Source organism: Podarcis cretensis (assembly GCF_951804945.1).
Source record: "Podarcis cretensis genome assembly, chromosome: 2".
NCBI classification, from domain to species: Eukaryota; Metazoa; Chordata; class Lepidosauria; order Squamata; family Lacertidae; genus Podarcis; species Podarcis cretensis.
Genome location: NC_137171.1, coordinates 85,037,783 through 85,058,985, shown reverse-complemented (window position 1 = coordinate 85,058,985; position 21,203 = coordinate 85,037,783). Strand labels below are relative to the sequence as shown.

Here is a 21,203-nt window from a genome sequence, read left to right as displayed (position 1 = left end):
GATGGAACCCAGTTTCTCATTACCATAGCTATGTTGCACCCGTTTGGTAAATATCCGGTTCTTCCCTCTAACCCGTAACTCTAGATTGAAGCCATTAAGCTTCCAAATCCTTTATCAGAAGACTTGGGATGTCTGAGCAGACCTGAACAGGATTGTATCGCAGGAGGCAGTGGGGTGCAAAGGTTAGCGCTGAACTTGGACTGGGAAGATCAGAGTTAAGCTTACACAGCTAACACCATCTGTCTAACCTCTCACTAGTACGCTATGAGGACAAAGTGAGTTAATTCACCTGTACAGGTAGCTCACTACCCTGACCTCAGTCAAAGGATGGGATGCAAATATGGGTAGTCATATAATGATCATTTATAATGCTTACCTTCAAAGGGTTATTCATTTGTATAGAAAAGCAGGCTGTTAATGCCACGTTTGATAGTGGATTATGGATTCAGTTTTAAAAGATTAAGGGTCTAGACTTTATCATTTGCGCCTGCATTAGTTTCAGAGTTCTAATTAAACTAGTTCCCATGGTGGCAGTCCGTTGCAGCATGTGTGTGTGTGTGATACTAAGCCAGATAATTTTTAAGGGATACTTAACTGATTTTTTTAAAAATCAAATAGCCCATTAAATCCCAAGAAAACTCCCACTCTTTTGCCAGTGTACTAGATGGCAACAAGTGACATCACCGCTAAGTCAAAGACAGCAACTCTTTTTTTTAACTATTCCACGTTCAGCAACTGAATATAAAAAGGTAAAAGGAAACAAGACACAGCCCACTATAAAGACACCATTGGCTTCTTTCTCCGAGATATGTATGCATTGCCCATCAAAGCCATGGAACAGATAGAAAGCCAAGAGATTTAAATCGGCACTTGGCAGCAATAAACAAACTGCAGAATTAATTTATTCAGCCTGCTGCATATTTTATACATATCGAAGAGCAGAAGTAGCTGGCTCTGCTAAACCTAGTTAATAAAAAATGTTCTCTGTCTAATGAAAGCACTTCCAATCTTTTTCTTCTGCAAAACTTTGCTTTCAAAGACATGGCTTCACACGAGGTCACCCATGAGATCAAGATCTACTCCGCCTTTTTAAACTGCCTGAACCAGGCAAGTTCACCCCCCACCCAGCCATATTCATGCTATTGCTCTTCCCTCATTTCTAAATCAGAAATACACAAGGCCACCCTTCCCCAAGATTTACATACACTTTCCATCATAGAACGGTCAAGGTATCGTCCCCCCAAAAAACCTTTATTAATGGTCTCCAAACTCACTCAAGCCATCTTCTGAGCCACTTGAAGGTTTACCTGGGAGACATGCAGTCACTTAAATGAAATGCTAGTGAAGCCAAATACTCAAAACGGAACATTCAACTACAATCCAAGGGGCCCAAATTCATGACAATTCAGAATGAGCAAGATTTGAAGAGTTTAGCTGGGGAAATGGAAACAGAAGCTACTTGGATGATCATTTAGAAGGAGGCCAGTAAACTCAAAACACATAGACCAGCACCTTACTACTCACTCAGCTACCCGGGAGATGCTTGCAAAACCCAAACTAAAACTCAAGCACTCTTTCTTTGGCTATCGTGAGCTGCTTCCTCAGCTTGCAACAGGATTTCCAAGGATGTAGAAGAATGGAAGAAATGCCAGGCAATTGATCAAGGATACGGGTAAGATAATGTACTTTCAGATCTACTCTCCCTCCCTCTCTTTTCTTCCTGTTTATAGTCCAGCCTCAGCCCTGCTTCAACTTGGTGGCATAACTCCACTGTGCCCATCAGTCTTAATTTCCTACTAACACCCATCTCAGAGGCTCTTGCAATGGTGGATTAGATTGCTGTCCAAATACCTATAACAATTATTTTGGATGCCCAATCTTCATAACCCCACAATACCCCACAAGCTGCCCAGAGTGGCTGGGGCAACCCAGTCAGATCAGATGGGTGGGTGGGTAGGTAGGTCGGTAGTAGCAGCAGCAGCAGTAGTAGTAGTAGTAGTAGTAGTAATAATAATAATAATAATAATAATAATAATAATAATAATAATAACACCTCGAGATCTCCATGACCAGCAGCAGAGATGTAGCAAGAGCCATTTTATAAGCTTGCCTTACCTTGGGTATGAGTCTGCATGTCTCGAGCTAGCTCCATTGGCAGGACCGAATTCACCAGAGCAGAGATAATAGCAGCATCCAAGTTGCACATTGCTCCAAAACACTTCAGAAGCAGTAGCCGTAATGACACTCTGTGCTCCTAAAAAGTTTTAAACGACAAATTTTAAATGACAAAATGCCAGGAAAATACTTCCTGTTTGCTATCAGTACTCACCAAGGTTAAGTATTTAGTTTAAGAACTGAGCTCAGCAAAGCGAGTACATTTATCTTCACTGGAACAGTTTCAAGTTAGTGAGCTCACATGGAAGCTGGTCTTTCAGGGTATGGAAAATGGTGGTGAACGGGATTTCACCATTAGTGTTTCTTGCCTAGTTCTTTATGAATAAGATAATCAATAAACCAGGAAACCAAGGTTAGTGACAAGCCAGAAATGAAGCTACAGCTTGTTTGGGAGTTATTAACCACTGTTTCCTGGACTCGAAGTACAGAGGAATGACAGTTAACCTAGACTTCCTGGTTTGTCGAAACCAGCTCTAAACACTACAAGACAGTACCAGATAACCTCTTCCTACTTGAGGCAGACCCATTTATTACCACCTTCCAATTTGCCTTCTGTGTCAATTTGTAGCATCACACAAGTTTTGTGATAGAGTGCAATCCAAGCATTGTTTGGGATTAGAGGAAAGTAAGCTTACTCCTCAAGAGAGAGTCTTCTAATTGATACAACTGGGAACAGATGAATTATCCACTAATAAATAACTCCAACTCCTCTATAATTTCTTTTTGTGTGTGAAGATCCTTTCAGATATTTCATCACAGAAAGGAAACGTTACACTTGTAATACTAATTTCTGATCCATACAAGTGGACTATCTGTCACAATGGCAACTCTCACCACACAGGAACATGCCTCGTACCAAGTCATACCGTTGGTCGATCTAGTTCAGACGCAACTACAATGACTGGTAGTGGCTGCCTGGGGTTTTAGGCAGGAATATCTCCATCTCCCAGCCCTACCTGGCGATGCTGGGCATTGAACCGGGAACCTTCGGCATGCAAAGAAGATGCTCCAGCAGTACACTAGAGACCTCCCCCTACTTTCCATGCGCTGGATTTTTTAAAATAAAAACATGTTTAAAATAACATGAATTAATTATGACAAGCATAGGAGAGTGGATTATCTAGGGCAGATGGCTGTAACAGTGAGCCCTCGGAAAGGGATGGAGCAAAGAAGCATTCTTGTAGGCACTAAAGAGAAACACCTACATGTTCCTCCGCATACTTGATTTCCTTCCTTTGTCCCAGAGAAGTATCTTCATAACCTAATTTCCTACCCAAAGCTGTTTATGAATGCACAGATGTGCATCAATTAAGAGAAGAGCAGGAACAGCCTGCCAATGTTCCCAAGGCATTCTCAGAAATCCTTCCTCTCGATGACAGCAAAGCAGCTACCTCTGTTCCTGAGTGGAGTGTTTTGTGTGTTTTTATAAGGGGCAGCTAGATTTATCTTCCAAGCTGCTAGCAGAGATGTGTCCATGACCCAGATATAAGGCTTGTTGTCAGGCACACTTTTCCTGATACCACAAATAAACTTTGGAAATAAGCAGTCCTTTGTTATGGGTTCATTTACAGCTTACGCTCTCTAGATTTACAGTGTTAAGCTCACACTCAGCATGCTCATATTCTTCCTTTGCTCTTACTCTTTGGCTACTTGATTGTAGTGTGGAATACTATGGCCTTCATAGTTGCCTGATTTAACTGACAAGCCCATGCATGGGGAAACTGTGCCCCCCACCAGATGTTGCCAGACTACAACATCCATTATCTATAACCACTGGCCAGATGGGAGTTGGACTCCAACAGCACCTGGATGGCTAAAGGTTCATTATTCACAGGCTAGACAAACCAATCAGACAGCATCTGCATGGCTAAAGGTTCACTATTCACAGGCTAGACAAACCAATTAGAAATATTCCTGGAACTGAGAATGCCAGGAGGAGGTTAAGGTTCTTGACAACACTGTTGTAAACTTGTGTTCACATTTTCACTTATTCCTGTCCCCAAAAACTCTCCATCAGTTTTGATTTGTGAACAAGGATTACATAAAAACAGTGTGCCCCTACATGCAGCTGCGATGATGATGATGATGATGATGATAACAATAATAATAATAATTTATGTATACCCCGCCCATCTGGCTGGGTTTCCTCAGCCACTCTTGAGCTCTACACCCATGTCCGGTCAGAGTAAGTTTTCCGCCACTGGCCCTCTAGCCGTTTCAACGACTGTTTCATCGCTCTCAGCTCTGGGGAAAACCACGGGACTGTCTGGGCTCCATGCAATCGGAGAGGGCACTTTGGAGCCAGACAGTCGATAGCCCTGGTTAACTCTGCATTCCAGCTGGCCACCAGGGAATCAGCTGAAAGGCCATCAACATGGGATAAAAATCCTCTACCATTCTCTAGAAACAAAAAATATTGACTGCAGCCTCATACCATCTGATAATATGTAACAAGGGACATAACCGATTCGAAGTCATTCTTCTTGCACATCTTCTTGCAGACTTCAGGATCCGCATCGGTCTGGAAATGTGGATAGAAAAATCAGTTTCCCAGTGAACCAAGAATGGATTGTTTCTGACAATAGCCATGCAAGATGAACCTGCAGATCTGTCCCAAACCGCAATCTTTCCATTCCCCAAACATAAACTAATATAATGCAAACTAAAGTTACATTCAGTACTGAAGCAAGTCTCTGTCCTGAAACAAAAACAGTCTATAGATGTATGGTCCAAACAAAAAAACATATATAATTCCAGAGAGCTAAGCAAGCTGCTGAAAGGCCCAACAAGAGCATGCCACTACCTATAAAGTAATTTATCTCTCATTCTGGAAGACAAAATAACTTATAAGGGTTTCCCCCCAACCCACAAATTTCCTATTTCAGGCCTGGAGGAGGAAAAGGAGCCCCTTGAGCCAATCACATCCTTAAACAATGAACATTCACTAAAATGCACCAAATATGAGAGGTATAAGTTGTTTTGGACTTTCCCGCTTGCTAATAGATGCTTCTTCTGAAAGAGTCGGCCTTTTAATGTAAATTCCCACCTGCAGACTCCTTACTTTAGAAACACTATTGAAGTTCACGCTAAAAACAAGCAGCATTAGGCAATTTCACATTTCAGTTCACATTCATGTTCGTACACATGCTGGCCTCTCAAGAGAGATATGGATCAAGACAAGGTTATCATGCCACATATATAACAGAAATGCATCTGTATCATTTTTTTTTCATCCCCCACCCCAGCTAAAAAGTTATACCAGAGCTTTCCAAACTGTCGCAACATGTTAGTGTGTTGGCTGCAGTGTGTAGTTGTGTTAAGCGAACGCTTCCCAGTGCTCCTCTTGGGGCTGGAAAGGGGCTAGTTTAATGGGTAAAACTGAATTACTATGTCGCAAAATGATGCATGTCTAAAAAGTGTGTCACCAACATGAAAAGTTTGGAAAGCTCTAAGTTACCCTGTCTTGATTGCTACTCAGGGCTCCTCCGGGAGGATACGTGGGGGTATAAATTCAATAAATAATACATAAATCAAATTTTACATTTCTGCTGAACAGAATTCTGAGAAAGTAACCAAGTCTCCAGCCATGCAAAAGCCAGAGCAGGAAATTACCAGAATACGAAGCAGTTCCTCCAAGTAACAGCAAATGACGTTTTCATCTTCATAGAGGGCCCAGCTGCGTTGCTGGGCATCATCCTTATGGCGGGCCAGATCTGCAAAAATAACCTTTAGCCTCTGTTCGTCATGGCAGATCTGACCAGAAGGCAGTCCTGAACAAAGATCCTGCAACAAATATAATATACATCGCTTTAACAGTGAGCACTTACTGGAAAAGCACTTGTTTTCAACTATAATTTAATTTTCAACTGAGATTTAAATGGCTAAGGTAAGTGCACCTTCCAAGTGAAGGCCTTCAATGAACTGCCATTTGCAAATTCACGCACAGGCATCCATAAATGCCACAAGTGACTTATTTTACTTTATTTTATTCCACATCCGGATAATGTCTTCTATTTTTTTCTTACCCTGGTTTCTTAATGGCCATTGGTCATAATAATAAAGGTTTTATTTGAACTGGCCACAAGAGGTTGAATGGGGTTAGTATCACTTATGAGAATACACTCAGTCATAAGCATGAATTAGTACTCTGAAAACTGAAATGTCTGTTCTGCTCAGTGTCCTGGGAAATGGATGGCAAACAGCTTGAACAATTAGTTAATTCAGCTGGTACACAGAAAACGATATTCCTCAAAGATGTGTATAACCTGGGGAGCAGAAGTGTCAACACAATACAGCTCATTGGGCACAATCATATCTGTGAGCCAGTGTGGTGTAGTGGTTAAGAGCGGTAGTCTTGTAATCTGGGGAACCGGGTTCGCGTCTCCGCTCCTCCACATGCAGCTGCTGGGTGACCTTGGGCTAGTCACACTTCTCTGAAGTCTCTCAGCCTCACTCACCTCACAGAGTGTTTGTTGTGGGGGAGGAAGGGAAAGGAGAATGTTAGCCGCTTTGAGACTCCTGAAGGGGAGTGAAAGGCGGGATATCAAATTCAAACTCTTCTTCTGTAAGGAAGGAGGCAGTTTGGGAATCTTACAACTGTTGGGTTTTTGCACCTGCCAACTATGCCATTAACCTCATTAAACAAATGAATTCACATTGGCAGAGGGGGTGTATAAAGCAACTGTGATTCTCTTGAAGATTAGAAATCTATTTCTCCCTATTTGTGCAACTTTTGTTTTCTCACAAGGCATTAAAGTGACCCTATGTGCTTGCAAAATGTGATGAAAATCATAGCCCTAGGAACCCAACTAAAAGAGCCTTGCATCATTTTAGAGTTAAGATGGAAAGAATCTCCATCTCCCATCACACTGTTCATTCAACCTCATTTTAAATCAACACTGTGAGAACAGAAACACTGTTAACTCTATCAGATTTCTCCAACCCTTTCTCTCCCTTCCTTAGACGGAGCGCTACTGGTACTATATTGGGAATAGGTAAAGGATCGTGCTAATGTTTTTTTGGGTGCCTCCCCACCACCCACAACAACAAAAACCATACAGGGGCAGTTGCTTAGATACATCCAAGAGTTCCTTAGCTGGCTAATTTGCAGTGTGGATGGGGGCGATCTTTGAAAAGTAATTCATGTAGAAAGGATAACACATGGTTGGAACTGAGCAAGATGATTTCTCTAGAGGCCTGATTTCCATGCAAAACATGCCCTAGAATTTGCCATCAGCACCCTGAAATGTCATCTCTCAGTATCTGAGCAATTTGCAAGGAAGGAAATTGGAAGCTGCCTTATAGTGTCAGACCATAGTTCACTTAGCTGCATGCTGACCCTACTACAGTGGCTGGCTGTAGTTCAACAGTTTCAGATGGGAGGAATGCCCAGCAGTTCCTTGAAATGTTAGAGATTGAACCCGAGGCCTTATATTTGGGATGAGGGTGGGAGAGCGGAATAAGGATAAAAGATACTAGGCTCTGAAAACCACAAAAGCTTGGTGAAACAAAAACCAGGCTTCTCCTGAAGGAGTGTCCCCAAACAAGTGATGCCACAATAAATAAGTCCTTGTTCTGTGCATCCACACTGACTGAGCCTTATAGATGGTTCATGCAACATTTTTTCAGGACCAAGATAAAACTTTATGCTTTTATCTTCACATAGACTTATAGTGATGCAGGTCTTTATCCAGCCCTATGGTCTAAGACAGGATTTTCTACAAACAGATCAATTCAGACCATAATATGACCCAAACCAGAGGAGAAGCATTGTGTGATGCTAAGGTACATGCAGAACCATTATGTGATCAGACAAATCAGACAAGTTCCCAACACAAGTTCCCAAACAGCAAAAGTTTAATCCAGAAGTAAGTTAAAGTATTTCACTTCCATGCTCTCCATATTGCCAGTTGGGTAAGAAATAAACTAAATTTGTAGTTGGCTGACTATTTAAGAGTTGGTAGTCTGAAGAGTGCAGAGCTAAAGTGTTTCATTGCTAGAGTGTAAATAAAAGGTGTTTGTGAGCAAAGGTGTGCAAATAAGCTGTGTCCCTGGAAGACAAGTTAGACCCTAGTTTTACACTGTCATTTTGAGGGATCATGACCAGACTCTCCATGATAAGAAAGAAGTCAAAGGTCAGTGTATTTGGGCAGCTGCACATTCAAAACTGTTTCCCCTCTATCCATGCTGGGCAGCCATAATTGCAGTTCCACTATGTTACTTGTGCATTTATTAAATTTATATCCAGTCCTTCCTCCTGAAGAGCCACTATGTGTGCCCTGGGTGTATATGGATTGAAAATTGGGTTGATGTAACTTATCACGAAACTGTAATGATTTCAAGATCCAAGTCAGCTATTTGCTTAGTGCAATAACTAACTTTGTTCTGTAATCAGCAAGATAGGGCTTAACTAATGTGCCATATAAGATGACCTCTAGACTAGTCAACAGCAGTGTGGGAGCAGCGTAGTGTTAGAAACTGAGATATGAAAGCTAGGAGCTAAATGGCACCTTAAACCAAAGCTATGGGCACAACAACAGAATGTCTAGGCGCACTTTTTTATAATAAAAATACAAAGTTGAAAATGAATGAACTGCAGCCAAAATATCATGTCCATTTTCCACATGGTTTGGCCCTTCCCCTGCCCCACCCCCCTAATATCCTTAAGAGGGTCTCTTCTCCAGTCTTCAGAGAGTAGCTAGAAGTGGTCAGGCAGAAAAAGGTCCTCCTTTCCTTCCACTCTGCAGTTTTATTCTGAAATCTTAGGCGCAGTACGGCGCCCTGAGCTCAGCAACTGCTTGTGCTAATGAAATTGCCCGTCACAAAATGTGCCTAAAACAATGGGAGTTTTGAACACTGGGCATAGTGATGAGGCAGTGGCCTCACAGGTTTGCAACACTGAGACGTTCCCAGCCCCAAGGGTTTGCCTCAAAGCAGCATGGTCCCCGTACTATTGGGGTGGGGGCAATTCCTTGTCTTGAGGGTCTTTCCTTCAAGGAACCTCTGTGCAGCCCATCAGGGTGCCTCAAGCTAAAATGGTGCTTCACTAATTTTTTAGTATAAGCAAGCTTTTTGAGTATAAGTAGTGTTTCTGAGAATGTGAGCATGTTCTTTTACAAACTCGTGAAGTGTGTATGGACAGCAGTGCTAGCTTCAGCATGAAGTTAAGTGCTTCTTTCCCAAACAACTTTAACTATGTTCTCTCTGGGGAAAGTGAGAATTGGAGGAGAGGGCTGAAAGATTTTCTAAGAATTTTTTCCTCCCAAATGGAATAAGAGATCATCATTGATTAAAGCTTCCTGCTGCTCTATACTAAATCTCTCAACCTTTTTTCAGGCTTCATATTACATTCTTTAATTAGTTGTATCCTTTCTTCTGTCCTCCTACTTTAAATTAAAAGTCAAAGCACTGCTTTACTAAATCAATTTTAGAATCCATTACCACAGACTTATTCCCAATGTGCTCTTTTGAAGGATGAATTGCTTGTGGTATTTTTCATTCAGGCCTGCCTTGCTGCTGTGTTCATGCAATACAAGGATCAAGGGAAAAGAAATATACTCATACCTCTGATGTTGCACATAGTCTGCCAGGGTGTCCTTGCACTTATTCTATAGTGGAAGCAATTTCAAAAAGAAGGAACTTGTACCTCTCAGGTACTCTCATATACCTAAATAAGGCAGGAATGGAGAGAATCTAGCCAAAGGTGTAATTCAGGCCTCCTTTGATGTAGGAGAGACTTCTTTTTAAAATGTCAGTAGAAGCTAGCTTTCCCTTGAGCTTTGGGTTTCCACTTATTTCTCTAAATTGCCTTTTAACATATTGCCCATTTGGGCAATATAAGAGAACATACATCCACATAATGACAGGCTGCTGAAGGCCCACTCACACACTGTGTAAGCTGCTCCTGTGGTAACTTCAGTGCCCCTGCACACATGCCCTCTGCACATTTTATTTAATATCCAAGTGTGGCAAACATGCATTCATTCATAAGATCAAAAGAGCAGCCCTTCTGGATCAGACCAGAGGCCTATCAAGTTTAGCATTCTCCTTCCGCAGTGGCCAACCAAATGTCTGTGCAGGAAGCCTACAAGCAGGGGGTGAGGGAAGCAGCACTCTCCTGCTCATAATCTCCAACAACTCTTCTCCTCATAATCTCCAACAACTGGTACTGATTTTCTGACACTCAATGTAATCTATAGTCATCATGAATGAATAATGGTCATTATAGGCCTTATCCTACAGGAATTTGACTAATCCTCTTTTAATGTTGGCCGTCTTTAGACTTCAAATTCCACAGTTTAACTATGCACTGCGCAAAGATGCACTGTGTATTTCCTTTTGTCTGTTCTGAATCTCCCACCGTTTAGCTTCATTGGATGGCTTTTTGGGTTCTGCTATTATGACAGGAGGGGAGAGGAAAAAATAACCCAGTGTGCTTTCTCTGCATCATGTGTATTTTTGTGAACTTCCATAGCGTCCCCTCTTACTCATTTTTTAAAAAATTCTCCCTAGACTACATAGCTCCAAACATCCTCTTGTAGGGGTTTGGTTTGATCTATAAGCAGCTATGGGATATGCTTTTTCTTGGCTGGGGCCTATGCCCATTGCATTACTATGGGGTCTTCAATTGAAAATGCTTCATGATATTGCATCCTCCTATAAATATGGGAGAGCCAGATCCAGAGCTGAAACAAGTACCGGAATTGGACAGCCATCACTAGTTGTACGGAGAAAGTTACTACATTTGGAGCAGAAGTGACTGTGGGGATTCACACACAAGGATAGAAATAAATGTAAGTTTATATAAAAATAAAAGAAACCCAGCTTGGTGTCCGGTGCTGTTCAGCACTTCCAGTTTTGCAAGACAAACATTGGGATCCTTCTGGGATCAGGAAACCTGGCTGCACCTTAAGTCCCTTGACTGCAGTCACCAAAGCATATCTTGCAGCCCAATAACTCTGTGGAAGGAGTGCTTGAGTGACTGGCCTACAGATGACGATGGGAATACCTGACAGGCAAAGTGGGGGGAGCATAATTATTGCAATAGGAGAAGCCAAAAAAACTCCTCTTGCTGTCCGGTGCTGCTGAACATCTGTAAGCACTTGCTTCCATTGCGCTGTAAAATAGCCTTCTCTGTAAGAGGATTATAACTGCAGAAGAAGGAGGAAGGAAACACCCTGTAATTACTACACACTCAGCTCAGGGAGCTGAGCTTGCTCCTAAATGAAACACTAAGTTTCCAAAGGCTCTACCCTAGAGAGAGGCTCAATAAATTGAATTAAGTGTCTGTCTCACTCGGCACTGTTAATCTGGGCTGGAGTCTCCTAGGGTGTGCTGTTGAGATGGCAGCCCCATCTCTTGCATTAAGCATAGGTTCGTACAGGGATCTATCACACAGTTATCAACGGAGTAATGTACAATGATACCTTTTTATTTATTTATTTAGGGCTTGGGGGAGATGATTGTGCACACCCCCTCAAAAAACAAACAACCCCCCCCCCTAAAAATATTGCCTACATTTTTTTGAGAGTGCCATTGGCTCTCTAGAACGGATAGCCAGGACTTGGGGGAAAGGACCAGAGCAGCTTTTGCAGAAGTGCAGCCACGTTTGCACAGCAGAATTGTCATTCCATCTGTTAGCAGTGGAGGCGAGATAGCGGCAGAGGGAACTTTCCAAAAATAATCATGTTCTCTTCAGCGGAAAAGATTGCGATTGGATGTTTCCCGCGTATAATTTTGCCCTCCAAATGCAGAATGACAAAACACAGATGAGCTTAAGGCACATCTTACAAATACTGTAGTGTAAATCATTTAAGTTGGCTGTTGCTTTCGTAAGGTGTAGTCTGGTTCCTGGAAACAACTGTATGGGGTGGCTATACAGCAGTAATAGTTGCTAGTTACTTAATAAGAGCAGATCTGACCCTAGCTGTGTGAGTGAAAGAAATGGAGTTAGTGATGAAATCTCATTAAGGAGGCGCATGATATGTCAAGAAGTTAGTCAGATTAGAGAGCTTTGCTAATAGATTAATCTCATTCAAGTCCATTAACGGCTTGGTTCACAGTGGAAACCCTGTGGATGGGAGATGGGAGGGAAATAAAGTGGACTGTTAAAAGGTGGGGAAAGCGCTTCAGAGCAATTGTGAAAATATGTGGGCTCTAAGGCTTTGCTTGCCCCAACATTTTATCGTCGCAATTTTAATTTGGTTTTTTAAATTTGTTGCTGGCCCCGAATAATTTTTATACACATGGCTTCCCTTGTCAACAATTTCATGCTTGTAGGTTTTATTTTATAATAAGTGCTGAATTAGTTCACCCAAACACTATGCAATTAGGTTGTTATAGTCAGCTAAAAAAAAGGTAATTGGGATGGGGTTGACCTTGAGATTAATCTTGAAGCAATACTGTTACATGCCGCCCCTCTAACTCAGAACAATACTTCTAGGATTGTGGTTTAGCTCTGTTTTTAAGATTTTGGTGGTTTCTTCACTCCCACTAAAGTATTACGGAAATTGCCTGGGTTCGTAGACACTCTTGGCTGCCCTGTTGCTTTGACTGTATACTTTATATTTGACTTTCTTCAGTAATGTTTTATTCTGGATTGTTTTATTTGATTATTTAATGTGTTCTAAAACACTTTTGAAAATTTTCTTTAAAATATAAAGCAGTACAGAAATTGAATTAATAATATTGCTAATATTTTGCCATACGCTGCCAAATGGGGGAAAAACCATGGTCTTGTTTTTCTGAGTAGGGAAAAAGTGACAAGAGAAGTTCCACATTTGGGGTTGGATCCAGTGCTAGTCCTACTTAGAGTTGACCCACTGAAATTAAGAGACCTAAGCTAGTCATGCCCATTAATTTCAATGGGGCAACTCTGAGTAGCAGTAGCACTGGATAGTAAAGGTAAAGGTAAAGGTACCCCTGCCCGTACGGGCCAGTCTTGACAGACTCTGGGGTTGTGCGCCCATCTCACTTAAGAGGCCAGGGGCCAGCGCTGTCCGGAGACACTTCCGGGTCATGTGGCCAGCGTGACATCGCTGCTCTGGCCAGAGCCAGAGCCGCACATGGAAACGCCGTTTACCTTCCTGCTGGTAAGCGGTCCCTATTTATCTACTTGCACCCGGAGGTGCTTTCGAACTGCTAGGTTGGCAGGCGCTGGGACCGAGCAGCGGGAGCGCACCCCGCTGCAGGGATTCAGCCCTTTAAAATTATCTTTACACGAGAAGTTGGTGCACAGACTCCACACATTTCCAGTCTTCAATTAAAAAATGGTTTTGTTAGTGTTTTATCAGGATACGGTCAGCTCAAAGTATTGTAGTTGTTTCCTTTGAGCCATAGAACAGGAACAGAAACCAACAGTCTAAGCCAAATTGTAGAGAGGTTGCGGGGAGAAAAGGCTGCAGCATGAAATTGCTTATAGGTTTCTGCTGAATTGAGGCTGAGTATTGATACGCCATCTTTATCAAGTTAAAAAGCAATTATCTTGATTACCCAGTGGGTCACATGATCCCAGAAATGTGAAGTTCCGCTGCTGCATCTAGCGATTGTGTTCACTATGGACAGCTAACTGGATTACGATTTGATCTGAATTTTGAGCAAAACAGTTTTCCATATCTGTATGGCTCGCTAAACCCTTTTGTAATCTTGCCAGCATCAATAAAGCTTTCCTATTAGAGGTCAGTAGGAAGTTTCCTTCTCCACTACCACAAAACAGAAAGGAACTGAATTGAATATTTTTCCACTTAAAGCCAGTTAGCCAGACAGGCTATGGAGTCAGTGGCAAGAGTGTGCAATTTAATGTTGGGGGAACGAGCAGTTCCAGCATAGCTCAAGTGGTTTGAAGATGCCACTTGGTGAGTTAAAGAGGGAATTGGAAACTGTGAACAAAGCATAAATCTGGCCCTACATGCTGCACCCATCAGAATCTGTGTTAAGCATCCATCTACCTGTGAGGTGTAGAGGACACGGATCAGACCTTCTCATAATCAGTGCTCACATCATGTAATGCTGTGGGAGATCTGGCTTTCCATGTCATTGAGCGCACTGAGCCAGGAAATCAAGAATCCTCTCCAAACACACTTTTTATGGCAATGCCCTTGGTGCTGTTTCTGTCCTGTGATAATGTTGCTAGGGTTATTTTACACAAATTTTTACACTTGTTTCTCAGACGGACACCCATCCAGGCACTGACCAGATCCACGCCTGCTTAGCTTCAGCAAGGCCGTGACCTCAGACCATACGCTGGTAAATAAAAGATGTAGCAGGATAGAAATAAAACTAGCTTATAGATAAATAAAAGAAAAAGAAAACATCGTACCCAAGGTTGACAGAGACCAAAGGATTTGACTTTTGGGGCCATATGAACGCAAAGCAGTGTAACAGCCTTATCTCTAGAACTCTTCATTTGGGGGGGGGGGAAATGTGGTTTCGGATAAAATAATCTGAACAGGACCTCGCAATGAACCAATGTTGCTTATGGTTCTCCCACCTCTTTGCAGATTCTGTATTATTTTTTCCCTTTATAGACAACTGCTATTTTTATAACACTAACTCAGTCTATACCAACCAGGGTCATTAAGTTGCTGCCTAAATCATCTCCGATTTAGGGTTCCAAACTATGCAGGCCAGATTTATGCAGTTCTTTCTCTGTATGCCTAACACTACATTGCCAGTGTATTATTTACCAATAAGGATGTCAACAAGACCGCATGATCCCATTCCCTTTTTATTCTGTTGCTCTTCTGGCATATGAAGTGTTCAGTAATTCTATCATCTCTTCATAAATAAAGCCCAGTAACTGAACATGCATTCTGCTACTTTCTGAGGTGACAAATACATCTCAGTAGGGATGGGCAGAAAGCAGGATATACTGGTAGATCTGGGTAATTTGAAGCAGATTGGCAAGGATTATTGACTCCCAATTGTTTAACAATAACAACACCCCCTTCCCGGCCACAAATTATACTTCTGACACACCAGGGGGAAGGGGTAGTTAGGAGTGGATTCTTGTCTGAAAGGACTGTGACCTCAATTCAGCTCTGGTTCTGGAATCAAATTTCTGGGCTCAAAATTATTTAATTCTTATTCAATGTATTTTGCACCTGGCTGTGATTGGTGGATCTTGGGATTCTAGAACAAAAGAATCAAGGACACCCTGCTAGTCTGAAGTTCAACCATCTCTAAAGGAGCCGACATATCCTCAAGGGGATATGTCCACTCTTATGTTGGACAGAATATGATCCACACTGCCTCAGTCACCTAAGTACTTCAGCTCCCAACTCATGTTACTGCCTGCACACCAAAAAAACCCATGCCTTCTAAAAACAAAGTTCATCAGCCAACAAGGCACAGAAAATGCTTTTCAACCTCTGTATTTTCCTACCTTGCTTTCCACCAATGAGATGAGAATCTGCTCCATGATGCTATTAGTGGCAGGAACAGAAGTTTGGATATGGCCAATTACTACACCAATGGCAACCCGGGAGAGCTCATAGCTGAGATTCGTGTTCCTGCGGACGAGTTCAATCAATTCGGCGCCTATTGTCTTTGGCACAGATACTACTAGGCTCGGTGATTCATGATCTGCATCGTCTACATCAGCCGACTTTTTATCTTCCAGGCAAAGGGAGTCAAAATCCTCTGCCTCCGCAGGAGCAACTGGCACAGTCTCCTTGGCTTGTACGGTCTTCTCTTCATTTGCACTTGAAGCCCCTGCTTGCACGGGCACTTGTGGGGCAGCCCTCTTGGTCTGGGGTGATTTGCTTGCACTCCCATGCTTTCTTTGCCCTGGCGGGCTAATATCCAAGCTGTGCGATGCCATCGTGTGGGCACTTCTGCTGGGGACAGGGGGAGGGGTGTTGCTGGGGCTGGGAGTAGCAGTCGGGAGAGCTGACTCTGTCGAGCCAGTGTACAAGGTATCCAGCGAAGTTGTGCTTACAGAGGAGGCACTAGAAACTGACCGAGAGGTGATTTCAACTGCGTCTGAAAGGCAACGATTAAAATGTCTTAGCAACAGCATCAAAGGAAAGGAGGGGAAAAAACAAACTGCAACAGCAGAGTCCATTAAGAAGCTCATTGTGCATGCTTCCAAAGTAGTTTAACTAGCCTTCCTGGTTCACTTATCTCAAAGCAAAATTGTATTAATTCTCTCTTGAGTATTCCTGATCACTAACCTCTTTCCAACAAGGGAGAAAAAGCTGCTCTGCAGACATGAATTTTCTTCAAAGATCCCAGTATTTTTATTAAAAAGCATTAATCTGCGGGTGGAAGAGATTTTCCCCGCAGGAATAGATGCACTTTTTTTCCTCTTTCATTTTTAAGCATACAGCTATTACTTTTGAATAATGTTTCTTACATATTTCAAATTACAAGAGGAAAACTGCCCATTGCTGAAGCATCCCCCTTTTCCTTTCTGCAGCTACTTTCAAGCACCAGTTGAGAATGTACTATGTACGGAAGTCAACAACAGAGATCATTGGCTACAAGGTACTGACCGCCACCCCTCCATAACACTCGTGGCTCATGGGCAAAACGTAGCCTGCCAGGGCTGTCCATTTGGCCCACAAGGCTATTTCAGGTAAGTCATGCCCACCTAACATACGCCTGAAGTCATAGGACATTAAGTGAGGTCATAGGATGATGACTGATGGGCTTTGCAGGACCTGCTGGCTGGCTGACAGTCACCAAGTACATGGCTTACAAAGTGCTTCATGCAGCATTTCAGAAGTGCCCATCAATCAGTTGGATGTTGGATACTTGGAAAGCACCGTGAAGAGCACTGTGTTTAGACAGGTGTCAATCACCTGGCATCATTATGTTGTCATATGACTGACCAGTATGTGGTCCCATCCGCCTGACAAAACTGGCCCGTGGGGTGGAGGTAAAGATCTGGCCCTCCAGGCCAAAAAGTTCTGCATCTCTGACCTTTAGCTTGTTAACCAACACAATGGGATGTTGGTTCACAAGGTTTATCCTAAAATTGGTCAGAGATCTTCCTCCTGCATGGAATTTCTGGATGCCCTTTGGTTTTCAGTAACAAAAAAACCTTGCATTATATTACGATTCGCTCTTGCATGGCTGGCGTTGTTAAGAAGTGGAAACAACCAGTTACAACTTTTACAGATAATAGGAATGGTTTGTACCTAATAAGTAAAATAAATAAATAAATAAATAAATAAATAAATAAATAAATAAATTAGATTTGCGTAATTTATTTTCTTCAGCAATCTTGCTGGTTAAGGCTTTCTAAGTACTATGCTATTTTTGCAGCCATAAACTCATACCTTCACAAACCCAAATACTCAAGGCAAATCAAGCATATATGTACGAACAGTCCAACTGCTGGAATGTCTTGTTTAAGATTCTGCCTGCATTTCCGTACTAAGTTTTATTCCTTATCTTCCCAAAATAGGCTACTATATATCCCACAGTCAGTCTTTCATTGCTAAGACAAGGAAGAGTATATATAGTAAATAGTGACATAGATGAACAACTTGAGAACCTTATCTGTAAAAGGAAAAAAGCAGTACTTTCAAATGGCAACAACGCTGATTCTAATTCTTGATTAACTGTATCACCCTTATGTTACCCACCACTCTTAAAAACCAAAGGGGAACAGATTTATTCTCAATTCCCAAAAAGATTTTTTAAATTGCTAATGAATCACTAACACGCTCTCATCGCCTTGTACTCAGCACACACGCCTAGCAGGATCTGGCTCCAGAATATTTCCTTTCCTTTATTTATTTAAAAGAAACATTGGTAACCTCTATACCTACTGATCTCTTTTCTATACAGAGTAGGACTCAGATTCAGATAATTTATTACGGCCAAAGACCAGTAGGACTCAAGTAACACACAAGTACTATACTTTATTATTTTTGGCCTAAGTCACAATGCTTAACCAATGTTTGTTTTCCTTACACCAAGTTTTCAGTGCTATATTTTCAATGCTTTCAATGCTATTTGCCTGGTTTATACTCAACGGAGTATAAATTTCCCCTGGGTGACTAGGGCTCATGTAGCATAATTCCTTTGCACCTAATAATCCAGGATGATTAAACTTTAAATAATGAAACTCATTGTATGTGCTCAATCTGGTACTAAGTAAATTATTAGTACCTACACGCAATCCAATACTTTGACCGTCACACCTCAAGCTTCCTATAAAAGCAATATGAGTTGCTTTTGTTGTATTTGCCTCACTATGTGACTAGTTTAGTAAGGTTCATGGTTCCTTCCAACTTTTTTGGATTTTTAGCTATCTATCTCTGAAGTGAACACTGCGGGAGGCAGTGGAAGACAGGAGTGCCTGGCGTGCTCTGGTCCATGGGGTCACAAAGAGTCGGACATGACTAAACGACTAAACAAATCTCTGAAGAGGAAACAGATGGAAAAATTATTGGACAAAGTTTCTTCCTAGTGCTCTTGATTCTAGATGTGTTGGAGTTATTGTTAATGCAAATTTCAGCTTGAATCTATACATGCACCTTTTGCTCCTTCTTCACTCCTCCCTTTGCATAAGCAGGGGAAGCAGGCAGAAAGCCGATGGTAACATGCCCAAACTAATGGCTTAGAAGCAAGCCAGATATGGATCTATGGTTTAAAATTCACCTCTAGTTCCCCGACTTGTTTGGAAGGCATTAACCACAGTTGCCCATTTCAGACATAACAGGAAGCTTTGATTAACTGCAGTTTCCTGGTTTGTTTTACTATGTGCATGAAAGGAAGAGTGAAGCAGGGGCAAAGAGGCTGTGTGTACAGCTGTTATAACTATGGTTAGAAGTAGTCAGGACTGACTGAAATCCAGAATGAGCAACCCTGGTCTATGACTTTGGCTCAGCTTCCGACACTCAAACGTTTCTGATTACAAGGTGACAAGTGGGTCTCACTGGTGACTTAAAGGGGCAACACTTAGCTTAGGAACCTTAACCAGGGTTAAAGCAACAAATGCTGATTGGTTCTAACCATGGCTATGTTTTATGTCTGCACTGGGCATTCCTGAAGAAAATAGTTCCTGTTGAATAAGGTTGACCCTTTGGATAATTCATTTTTCTAAAAAGCATAGCACCGGAGAATTATCTGCTTTGTTCACAACAACACTGGGCATTTCAGATTTAATGAACATACATCATTGACGGCCAACAGTTACATAACTGACACACCCTCCTGGTAAAAGCTGAAAGAATATGGTTCCCGAGAGCACCGCTTCTACAATGTTCAGCTCCGAACAAAGAGCAGGATGGATTGTTCCCAGAAAGCTCATTCTTAATTGAGCCCTTCATCATTGCATTATTAGTGGGCTCCCCCTGGTGATCTATGGAATTATCACATCCTGGTCAGGGGAAAGCTGGGATTCTCAGTACACTTGGTTGCAGTACTCCAAAGAACAACAACAAGGGCTTATGCACCTTAGCCAAAGCAACTAACTGCACAGAGGCATGTCTGTCATTCAAATATTGCCAGGTCATTTGGGAAAGACCAACCACTGCCACTTCCAGCTCATCTGAAGCTGACTAGAAAGGAAGGAGGAGGGATGGTGGTTCCCATGAAGCTATTTATTACCAATCTCTTAAGTTCTCCCTCCAAGTTACTACCAGAACCAAAATTCTTAAGGTGGGAGCCCTAGGCACATGTATCTATCTAACTGAGGAAAGATTCCAGCAGTTTCTGGAATACCTAAATCTAGCCACAAAGGACACAAAGATACACCAATCCATTCCCGAGCTTTCTAAAATACTCATGTTTATATTGTGTGCTTACTCATACAAATCTTCCCATGATAATAACTTTAAGTCATAGGACTGGTGGTTTTGTAAAAAAAATCATATGGGAACAGCCTGAAGTTCTCAACTAGCTGAAATCATGCTAGAACAGGGCTTTCCAAATCGTGTGCCACGTCACGTTATTGTGTTGCCTGCAGTGTGTCGGTGTGTCGTGTGAACTCTCCCCATGCTGCTTCCAGGGCTGGAAAGGGGTTAGTTTAGCCTCCAGTTTGCTAGTAAAACTGAATTACTGTGTTGCAAAATGATGCATGTCTAAACAGTGTATCACCAACATGAGACGTTTGGAAAGCTTTCTGCTAGAAGTTTTTAGAACAATTGGAAAAAATCGTTCTAGGACTGCAAGCCTTCTTCAAAGTTCCATGGCAAAAAATACAAAAGCAAAACATTTGGAATAAACTCTTATCTATAATATACTCCTTTCCATCTTGTGGAACACACACAGCCTTAAGTAGCTCAGCGGTACGTTACCCACCCCACACCAGATGTTTATAGGGCCGGTGGACGTGCCTTGGCCAAAACAACCTGACAGTTCAAACGGGGAGGCCTGGTGGGCCTAACCAGGCCTGTGACTCAGAGGATCCCCACCGTGATGTAGACAATACTAAGCTTGACGGATCAACAGCCTGACATACTATAAGCAAGTTTTCCACATTCCTAATCGTTGACAACCAAATAAGTTAGCTGAGCAATGCATCTGATCCTCAGTGTCATACAGCTGCAAAAAGCTTTTTTCTTACTTTTAACAGAGGCAGCCATCTGTGTGTTTTTGTATTTCTCTGGCGGTGGCGGAGTAACGGGAGCAGCACGGCGTGGCTGTGGTGGGATCTAGAAGAAAGGTTTTAGAACAATCAAAGGAAGTAGCGAAGACAGACACATAAAAAATAAATTATTATTTTTTCTCTGTGTGCACAGATTTGTCCCAATATTGCTCTTTTCATTCCTTAAAGATGCCGCTGGAGGATAGCAATGTTAATAATAATCAGTTTCCTCCAAGAGCAAAGCGGAAGCGTCTGAACATGTCGCTTTCCTCCCTCCCATGGACAAGACAAGCAGCATGTTTAATTGCTACGTTCAGCAGTGCACTGTGCTTGTGTTACACAGACCTGTCAAACACGTACACTTTGCCTTCCTCTCAGCCCCTCCACAGAGGCAGCAAGCCATGTGCATATTAGATGCATTCGGAGCGATCCATGCAACAAATTATGCTCGCAAAGGGATAAAGACAAAGACTAGAAGCATGTAGGT

General features: G+C 42.2%; 1 protein-coding gene across 2 annotated transcripts in view; it reads right to left on the bottom strand.

Moving 5' to 3' along the window:
- The window catches only part of NCKIPSD (NCK interacting protein with SH3 domain), a 95,686-nt gene that overhangs the window by 22,201 nt on the left and 52,282 nt on the right, over positions 1-21,203 (bottom strand). For both annotated transcript variants that reach the window (XM_079967016.1, XM_079967017.1), the window contains 5 exons: positions 20,696-20,783; positions 15,557-16,155; positions 5,788-5,958; positions 4,610-4,696; positions 2,116-2,254 (listed from right to left, as the gene is read on the bottom strand). In XM_079967016.1, coding sequence (XP_079823142.1) covers positions 2,116-2,254; positions 4,610-4,696; positions 5,788-5,958; positions 15,557-16,155; positions 20,696-20,783 — 1,084 coding nt within the window. The remainder of the gene's footprint in view (positions 1-2,115; positions 2,255-4,609; positions 4,697-5,787; positions 5,959-15,556; positions 16,156-20,695; positions 20,784-21,203) is intronic.